The sequence below is a fragment of the Morus notabilis genome, unplaced genomic scaffold (assembly GCF_000414095.1).
Source record: "Morus notabilis unplaced genomic scaffold, ASM41409v2 Scaffold342, whole genome shotgun sequence".
NCBI lineage: Eukaryota > Viridiplantae > Streptophyta > Magnoliopsida > Rosales > Moraceae > Morus > Morus notabilis.
In genome coordinates this window covers 589,376-599,587 of record NW_010366042.1, presented here as the reverse complement: position 1 = coordinate 599,587, position 10,212 = coordinate 589,376, and the positions used below count along the sequence as shown (strand labels likewise).

At 37.4% G+C, this 10,212-nt stretch overlaps 1 protein-coding gene across 1 annotated transcript; it reads right to left on the bottom strand.

Annotated features, from left to right (window-relative positions):
- Positions 1-4,391: 4,391 nt before the first annotated feature.
- LOC21407136 (aquaporin PIP2-2) lies at positions 4,392-6,890 on the bottom strand. The gene is made up of 4 exons (XM_010109239.2): positions 6,486-6,890; positions 5,141-5,436; positions 4,876-5,016; positions 4,392-4,762 (listed from the first exon to the last, which is right to left on the bottom strand). The coding sequence occupies exons 1-4, from the start codon at positions 6,787-6,789 to the stop codon at positions 4,643-4,645; spliced, it is 861 nt and encodes a 286-aa protein (XP_010107541.1). The 5' UTR covers positions 6,790-6,890; the 3' UTR covers positions 4,392-4,642.
- Between the last annotated feature and the right edge of the window lie 3,322 nt (positions 6,891-10,212).

The window sequence follows — 10,212 nt, the reverse complement described above, 5'->3', positions numbered from 1 at the left end:
ATCCTTTTGGAAATATGGGTAACGATAGGGTTTAACGTTGACTGGCGTACTTCCCGGTTGTAAGTGTACCCTGTGGTCAATATGGCGTACAGGTGGAAGTGTCCTGGGCTCCTCAAAGACGGCCCTGTACTGGTGGATCAAGTCCTTAGCTATTCTTGGCAAGGTTGTCCCCACGTGTTCAAGGTCAGCTCCACTACGCTTCCCACTGTCCCTTGTTTCTAGTATGGCTGGAGCCAATGTAAATACCTCACTCACACTGCCTGCCTAAATAATGGTGTTGAGCTGGGAGAACGTTACCTGTGTAGCTACTGCTGTTTTATTCCCTGCCAGTGTCACCTTCTTCCCCTTCCATTAGAACTCCATAGTGAGCTCGTTATGATCATGTAAACAGGGCCCTAATGTTCTTAACCATTGCATTCCCAATACTACATCCAATCCCCAGGTGGGCAATATAAACAAGTCCACTGTAAAATTAATCCCCTGCAACTCTAATTCTACGTCTGCACATTTCTTGTCGCAATTCAAATACTGCCTGTTTCCTATATAGACTTTGAATCTTTTGGACGCTTTTACTGGCAATCCTAGCCTAGTTACCAGAGCCTCTTGGATAAAATTATTGTTACTTCCTGTGTCAATGAGAACTTCCATAGACTCTACTCCATGTTTGGCCCTAATCCTAAAAATCCTAGGATTTATTGAATTTGCGAGGGTATTTAAACTAACCTTCATTTCCTCTTCGGTGGAAACCTCATCCAAGACAGGCGCCGCCCCCTCCTGGCTCTCCTCCGTTTCGTCTTCCCCGCACATGAGTAGCACCATGTTCTTGCAGCGATATTTCTCATCGCAACTGAAGTAGAGTCCCTTCTCCTGTTTTTCTCGAATCTCAGTCGGCGAGAGTCGCTTCAGTGGCAACTTTAAGTTTCGCAGGGGTGTCTGGTCTCCGCGAGATGGTGGGGCTCCAAGGCTCGTGATCGACGTGTTGCCCCTGACTCCTATATGCCCAGTTGCGGGAGTCCTGGACTGGCCCTCATATTGTCTATACCCTTCACGACGTTGTCGTTGGAACATGTCATCATTGCGTTCTTCATAGAGCTGAGCCTTGGCCATGGCTTCCGCTAAGCTCTGCGGTGGTTGCATCAATAGTTCCCGGTGAATTTCCATCTTCAATCCTCATAAAAAAAAGTTCATGAACATGTGCTCAGTCACCCCGGTGATGCGGGTCATTAGTTCTTCAAATTCAGCCCTAAACTTTGCTACGGTACTGGTCTGAACCAATTTGGAGATCCGTCCTAATGGATCATCGTAGATAGGCGCGCCGAATCTCTTCCTCAGCTCGGATAGGAAATAACCCCAACTGGTTATTCCACCTCCCCTCTCCATCCACTAGTACCATGTTACTGGCTCTCCGTCCAAATGGAATGCAACTACGGCCAGTCGCAGGTCTGGGTCAATACAGTGTAAGGAGAAGAACTTCTCAATCTTATATACCCAGTTTACCACATTGGTTCCATTAAACTGAGGCACGTCCAACCGCAACGTTTTGAGGAGCGAGTTCATGTCTGGATGCTGTAGGTCGTAGTCTAGCCGGTGTCCTTTGTATGTACTGTCGTCTGCCTTGGCGTAGGTTTGCCCCGCCGTGACCTCCATCGTCGAACCTGGGCTCGGCTGTGGCTGAGCCAGCTGAGAAAGTCGTTGATCAGTGATGGTCATATGCTGTTCCAATAATGACGAGAACTTCGCCAACTGTTCGTCAGAATGCTGCTTAAAACTCACCTCCATAGCTCTCATAAGCTCTGCTATATCTTCGTTCCTCATCCTCTCAATGAAAGCACCAATGATACAAACGTAAACGGTTTGTATTGAATATTACACTCTTTGAGTCAGTGCCAAACTCCCACAGGATTGTCTCCACAAATTACATGATAATCTCCCATATGGACAAAGGTTCCCTTTATACTCGATTCCCATTTTCCTGAATTCCCCACTAACAGAATTATTGAATACAGTGACAAAATAACAATTTGCTAACAAACCCAGCCGCGCTCCACACTTCTCAACCGGTTTTCCCCATCTCGAAATCTTCAAACCAGCTTGGCCTCTTGCGCGTCCTTCTCTCACGCGTTGCGTCTTCCTCTCATTCTTGAGTTTTTTGGAACTTTTCTTCTGATCCAGCACGCTGAGCTTTAACTGGAGAAGGGTTGTCTTGGGCCTGGGCCTGAATTGTTTCAGCAGCCCAATAGTCTTCTGGGTCCTGAGACCCAACCCATTTGTTTATCCTCTTCTGAATCCAATCTTCCTCCAAGTTCAAAACTTCCCACGTATCATCATCGACGGTGGCCGCCGGAGCTTTAAGAGAGGCGTAAAATGACGACATGTCATTTTGAGTATCTAGAGGAGTGAAGAAATTGTCGTTTGCTTCAGCGGTTTCTTAAGAGTAAGGAGAAGAAGCGAAGTATTGTGGAGGAGACGACGTGGGATTTTGGATTATATCTGGAGTGAAGAAATCGTCGGTTGTTTTAGCAACTTCTTGAGAGTAAGGAGAAGAAGTGAAGTATTGTGGAGAAAGTGATGCTACTTCATGAGAGATTGGTTTGGTGTCGTGGGTATTAGTAGTGGTGGTGTCGTTGTCGTTTGTGAGTAAGGGTTTAGTGTCGTTTGAGACAAGTATGGTGGTGTTGTCGTTTGTGAGTAAGGGTTCAGTGTCGTTTGAGGAAGGAATGATGGGGTTCTCGTTTGTGAGAAAGGGTTCGGTGTCGTCTGAGGCAAGTATGGTGATGAAGTTGTCGCTTGGTAATGGGAGCATTTGGGCTCTTCTGGCTGTCGTTTGGAATGCAAAGAAAAAGAGTACGAGGATGTAGAGAAAGAGCTTGGACTTGGAGAGCTCAAATTCCATTGTGTTGATTTTTTTTTTTTTGTTTGGTGATGATCAATCAAATAGGATATTGTACAATGACCAAAAGAATCCTTTGGATATGAATTACTTGCCTGTAGTACACAAACTGAGTTGGGAAAATTGAATATTTTTGAATCTAGAATAAACAAACAAACAAAAAAAGAGGGAAAATGAAAGATGTAATGTAATGTGATTAGAGAATAAGAAGAGGAGAGACTTTTATGTCTGAAGGTGGGTGTTGAGGAGCTCTATATAGATGTCTAAGAAAGAAAGATGACATGCAAAATTATGGCATAAGGTTAATGCAAATTGCACCAAAGAAAATATGGAATTCTTTTTTTTTTTTTTGTGATAGCATAGATAATGAAAAGAAGGGGAATTAATAAGATTTATTACATCTTTAAATAAGTGAATGTGATAGCTTTTGTTTTTTGTATAAGATGGTGATTAGTTTGTGTGGTGTTGGCCGTGTCTCAAATGGTGAAACTTGAAAGCAATTCGTTTTCCAATCATGCTAATTAAGATGACAAAATTTCTTAGTCAAGATATTAACTAGAAAACCCATTGAAAGAATTATCTTAATGCAAGAAATTTACTCTCAGAAAAAGAGGTTGAAAATGATGGGACATATATATAGTTTTCACGTTTTGAATGTGAGGGAGTAAGAAAAAGAGGAGCATATTTCAAAATTTTCCATGTTTATCATGTTTCACTTTCATTTTTTTTTTCCCTGAAAATTGTGAATATTAGAGGCCAACAGGAAGAAACAGTGAATACACTCTGTATAGAAGTCTAGCGTTAGATGAAGAAAATAACTATGAAAATAAAAATTTAAAGATGTCAAAGTAATTTTCATAATTAAGTAGATGCAAATTTATGCCACGGCCACCTAAAAGTAAGAGATAACGTTGATTAGCTAGCTAATTATGTATTCTAGTATTAATTAAATGATGATAATCACAATCAATTTCATTTTTGTCACACCAACAAACATATATGTACTTACTATATACTTTCATTAGTCATCATTCAATAATTATAATCTTATAATATACATCATGCTTCATCTTTGCCGTAAGTGCATGTTGCATTACTTGAAAGTGGAACTTTAATATAACATTATCTTCTAACTAATGCCAATAAACTAATTAAGCCACAAAACACCGAAATTCTTATCTTCTACTAATCTATGTTTTGAGTTCAACATTTAAGGACCAAGAAATTGTCAATCTACTAAATATTTTATTATTGTGGTGATATCACATAAACCGCCTTTTGTCATATAACAAAAAGTAAACTCTGCATAATACAACCTCACCTAAGAATAAAGAATGTTGACTGTATATACTAATTTAGTTCAACGCTTTCCACTACTAAAATATTGTAAAGCCAACCATCTCAAAACTTAACGACCACAATTTAGAGACTGAAAAAAAATTTAAAAAAAAAAAAAAAAAAGGGATCAACAAAAGTAACATAAAAGTGATAGAATAGAAAGAAAACAACACAATTTTCTGATCATTAATTCTTGTGATAAACATGATTAGTACACAACACTGAAAAGAAAAAGACGCAGAAAAAGACAAGAGGCAAAGAAAATGCAGCTTTAGGGGACACATTTAAAACAAGTGGCCCAATACAAAGAGAAACACCAAATTACCACTAGTACTTAAGCCAATATACATAATACACCATTCCCAAAGCATTTTTTGTGTCTTCCAAATATTTTTCCCTTAATTATTAGAGAGATTAAGTGTGGGAAGAGCTCCTGAATGATCCGAGAGCTTTAACAGCAGCTGCTCTCAAAATGTATTGGTGGTATAAGGCAGCAATTGCAGCGCCAATGAAGGGTCCCACCCAGAAAATCCACTGAAATATAATTAAAAAAAAAAGGTATTGAGCATCATTAAAAAAAAAAATGTAACAATAATTAAGAGAAATGTGTATGATACTAAGGTATAAAATAAAGGAAAGATTCATACGTGGTCATCCCATGGTTTGTCCTTATTGTAAATCACCGCGGCGCCGAAACTCCGAGCAGGGTTGATCCCGGTTCCGGTGATGGGAATTGTTGCCAGGTGAACCATGAACACTGCAAACCCAATTGGGAGTGGTGCCAAGACCTGCCATTTTATCAATTCAATAAAAAAAAATGTCAAATGTGTTACTATAGTAATGTTACAGTGTGACATGTGATGTATCACTAGTGGCGATGAATAACGTTTTTTAATAAAAAATTGTACGTACGGGAACATGGGAATCCCTAGCGCTCCTCTTGGGATCGGTGGCGGAGAAAACGGTGTAGACGAGAACAAATGTGCCGATGATCTCGGCAGCTAATCCGGTGCCGTTGCTGTAGCCATCGGCGAGAGAATTGGCTCCACCGCCGTACCTGTCGTAGTAAGAGTTCTGGAAGGCCTTGACGAGGCCACAGCCACAGATGGCCCCCAAGCACTGAGCCGCTATATACAAAATGGTTCGGACCAACGACACCTTCCTCGCCAAGAATAGCCCAAACGTCACTGCCGGGTTTATGTGTCCTCCTGCGCATTTTTCGGTATAGGTTAATACCATAAGCTATAATTCATGCCAAAAGTGATAACTTTTTTGTGAAAAACAGAGATAAGGTTCATTTTCCCAACCAAAAAAAAAAAAAAAATCCCTGGTAGATTGAAAAATAAACTCCTGTTCCCTAAAAAGAATAATAACATCTATTTTTTTTTTCTTTTAAAGAACAGAACCGTGTGTTGCATTCATATAAGACTATTTTTAAGTAATATTTGCCTTATATATGTTAGTCAAATTTATGTATTATTTCTTTATTATTTGATTTTACTATACCATTTTAGTATTTCTAACTCTTAAAAAAAGATTTTTAGCATATTTACCCTTTCAATTTGTTGTGATTTAATAAATTGCCCCTCAAATTTTTAATTTTAGTAACCTGTCCACTCAATTTATAAAATTATTGTAATATGCCTCATTTTGACGATGATTGTGTTAAATTAGTGTAAAAAAAACACATTCAACTAAAAATTTTAACATTCTAATTTAATTGAAACACAAATCTTACGATATCTCAAATTTTAATTTTTTAAATTTAATAAAAAATTTCAACAAATTTAATTAAATAAGGTACAATGCAATAAATTTATAAATTTAGAAGGTAACTTGTTAAAATTAAAAATTAAGGAGGATAATTTGCTAAATCACAACACGTTCGGAAGCAATTATGCTAAAAACCCATAAAAAAATAATTCCCAAAAAAAAATCTCATAAAGATACGCAAACTTTTAACTTTTCAAGTATTAAGGTCTAACTCCTATTGTGTACATGGTCATAAGTTACATTTTACAGCTTAATTATATATTGTGCCCAAAATTTAACACATGATATATACATATATATATATTGAGAATTTATAATATGATATATTACAACATACAGTTTTCTTAAATACTAGGTGTCAAAAACTTGGAGGACTCTATTTTTCATTTAGAGGCAGCAAAATATATATTATATGTTACAAAAACTTCAAAAATAATAATAATAATAATAAATCAAAGACAATATAGGAAGAGAATTAACTCACCGGAGATGCCGGCAGTGCAGTAGACAAGGATGAAGATCATGCCACCGAAGGCCCAGGCAATTCCCAAAATGCCGACGCCGCCGCAGCCGTCGCCGCCATTGGCTGCATCGGTCTGGCTCTTGTAGCCAATGACTGTGAGAACAGTGACATACAAGAACAAGAGAGTGGCCACAAACTCGGCTATGATCGCCCTATAGAAGGACCACTGCCCTAGCTCCTCCGCGTCGATGAGTGGCGCCGGCGGAGGGTCTTGGTAGTCCTTGGCCCCGTACCCTCCTTGGTGTCCTTCATTGTCCTTTGCCATGATCAAGGACTGGTTAGAGAGAAGTGACAAAATGAGTGTCGTTTGCTTGGGGGAGAAAAAAAGAAAGAAAAAGTTGTGTATGTTTTTGTGGAAGAGTGAGGCTCTTAAAGGGTCTATATATATGGGGTTTTGTGTGTGGTTTGAGTTGAGTGAGTTTGCTAGGACTTTACACTAAAAGCATCGATTAAACTCGGTCTTTTGCCGACCATTCTTCTAATTACTACAATTTTCTTTTCCTTTCTATTTCTATGGCCCCACCTTTTTTTTTTTTGAATTTCTTTTTTTCTTTCTTATATAAAAATCCTATACAAAGATTAGGTGGGGCTTCTATTCCAGCAAGTTCTAATATACTCTTTCTTTCTCAACAAAAGTTTGGTTTTGCCAGAAGGGCATTGGTTAGTGACTATATGACTTTTTGGTACATAATTCACGGGTCATGTTTTCCTACTTGCACAATTATTTTAACCAAATTTTTTGTTCAACAAAATTATATTCTTGAAGTTTCCTTCATTATTATTAGTATTTGGTCCAAATAATTACCAAATATTAACAAATTATTATTTCTTGATTAGAAGAATGTTGCTAAACTGCTTTCATTGTGGGTTAAGGTATCACTTTTCTTTTAACTCTTATAGGACAAGAAAATCTACCACTAGATACTATAGCCAACTAGTGTACTAGTTACAGAGAAATTATATGACAAGCAATACGACATAACTAGGTCACCGACGACGACTTAGGAGTCGCTCATCCACTCATGAGATGACACGTGTAACACACTATAATGGGGGTCCCACTATTTGGCGACTGTAGACTGCAGTGATGGAGAGTGCAACTATAGGTGTGATCAAACCGACCATTCATAATCATTCATTTCACCACCACCGCCCCATGGAAAATGGGGTCCCACCGACTCCAACCACTCATGTGGCGCCACGTCTTGGTGACTTGCCCGCCCCCCAATCATTGTCTGTCGTTTTTATTAATTCTTTTTTGTTTTTGTGAACTGTCGTTTTTGTTAATTCTGTGGAATGACGATCGCCAAAACATTAATCACCATTATCTTATGATTCTTATCCCGACTTAGAATATAATAATTCTAATGGGCTGCCTTCCGCTAAGATCAGGACAAGATTTCTGCCAAAAGGAAAAAAAAGGAGAGAAAAAGATGTGGCTAATATGTTGCAACGTGTCATAAAGTTAGTGGAATTGGTTCCGGGCGATAGTGAAACGACACAGTTTTTTGCTTTTTGCCAGGCTCGTTTGGGAAGAGAGAAAATCGGCTGGAAAGGTCTTTATGCGCACGTGAAAAATACATTTGGGAAGAAAGTTGAGGAAGTTTCCAACCAGGGGAGATGAACCTTCTGGATATAACATGAACGTCAAGAAATTTGGAGAGTTATAAAAATCTATCACCATGTGGTTCCTAAACCTTTAGATCTTAGCCTTGCATAAAAATTTTTAAAAAAAAAATGCAGGGTTGAAGATTTATTGGTCCTGATTTTCCTTTTTATTTTTTATTTTCTAATGATCAGGATTTTCCTATGTTGGTTCAGTTTCTAATGTGTATTCTTTTGTTTCCTCATATTTTGCTGAAGTACAAAACACAATTTTTGAGTTTTTAATTAAAACAGACGACATGTTGTTATCTTTAATCCTGAGAAAGGTGGAAAACTAAAATCAATCATTTTTATGTCGTTTACAGATAAAAGAAGTACATCTTAGGGTTGATAATCTGGATAGCGACACGGCACACGATTTAAAATCTGTACGAAATTAGCAGGTTTGAGTTTATAATAAATGAATTTGGGTCATAATCTGGTTAACATGATTAACACGATTAATAAATGAGTTAGATTAGGGTTGACCTCCTAACATGAAGTGACACAAATTGATACGATTAACTATACGTGTCATATGCAATATAATGATATGTGATATAACATGAAAGTTTATATGACATATTAAATACAAATAATGTGAATTTTAATATTTGTTGGTAAAATTCATTTATTTTTCTTAAAAGAAAAAATAAATAGACCAATAAACATGATAAACCTGTCATGACTGTGTTAAATAAGTCATTATTATATTAGTTATTTATTCAATATATTAATTTAAATGAGTTATACGGGTTGACACGATTAACACGATTAATAAATGAGTCGTGTTTGGGTTGACATTTTTGACACGTTTAATAAACAGATCGCGTTTGGGTTCATATTTCTGACACGATTAATAAACGGATTGACACAAACATGACCCACGATTAATAAACGGATTGACACAAACATGACCCACGATTAATAAATGGATTGACAGAAACATGACCCACGAATTGCCATTCCTAGTACATCTTTATAATATCCGCCTTATCAGATAACATATAGATGCATAAGAAAAGTTTAAATTTTCTTCTAAGTGGACACGTGTCAAGATTATGAAAGAAGAAAAGTTTAAGTTTTCTTCTAAGTAGACACGTGTCAAGATCAGGACTTCTAAGTAGACACGTGTCAAGATCAGGAAAGAAGAAAAGTTCAAATTTTTTTCTAAGTAGACACGTGTCAAGATCAGTAAAGAAAAAAAATTAAAGTTTTCTATTAAGGAGACACGTGTCAAGATTGGAATTTCATCGATGGCCAAGATTTAGCCAAAACACTTGTAATCCAAGGGTAGATACTAGATAAGGAATCAGTGGTTAGGATCTATCCACATAAGCTTTGATCCAAGGGCTAGAATATAAGATGACATACGATAAATAGGTGATGGATGTTGGTTGCCGAATCGAATCCGGCTGCGGAAGCGCGGTGGTGCGGGGAAGAGGAGGCGGATCGTGTATAACAAAAATTTTCATAAAACTTTTGAGATACTCTATAGATTATATTAATTTATGCACGAATAAATTAATCTCATTAACTTATATATAAAGAACTCAATCAGGAAAAATACCTGGAAGCCGACTCGGATGATAACTTGAGTTCTTTGACCACGAACAGTCCTTGCTCCAATCTTTGTGTTTAGAAAACCAATGTCTTCCACATCAATTCCTAGAATCCACGAAGACGTGTGTGTGGACACACATGAGACAAAACGGGTTACAATAAACACTCGAATTTTCACAAACACCATCACATGCACGATGTGGAATTTTTAGAGAAAAATTTTTTCCTTCCTTTCTCTCTTGAGAATTTCGGCCAGCCTTAACTCTTAGGGCTGAAAAATTGTTTCCAAAATTTCTATAGGGAAATTTTGGCTACCTCTAAAATTAGGGCAAAAAACCATTCCGAAAATTGTCTCAAAAATAGTATTTATAGAGTAGAAGTCAAACTTCTAGAAGGAATCCAATCTCTATCTCTAAGATAAAGCTTGTTAATTATCTCCTATTTGAATTTTAAACAAAATATCCTCTTTTCCTCTATCCTA

Bases quoted from the DNA above. Each gene is read 5' to 3' on its own strand.
- LOC21407136 (XM_010109239.2), bottom strand. From the start codon at position 6,789: ATGGCAAAGGACAATGAAGGACACCAAGGAGGGTACGGGGCCAAGGAC. The intron at 5,437-6,485 runs GTGAGTTAATTC...AAAAATGCGCAG, and splicing joins CTGCACTGCCGGCATCTCCG to GAGGACACATAAACCCGGCA. The intron at 4,763-4,875 runs GTATGAATCTTT...ATTATATTTCAG, and splicing joins ACAAACCATGGGATGACCAC to TGGATTTTCTGGGTGGGACC.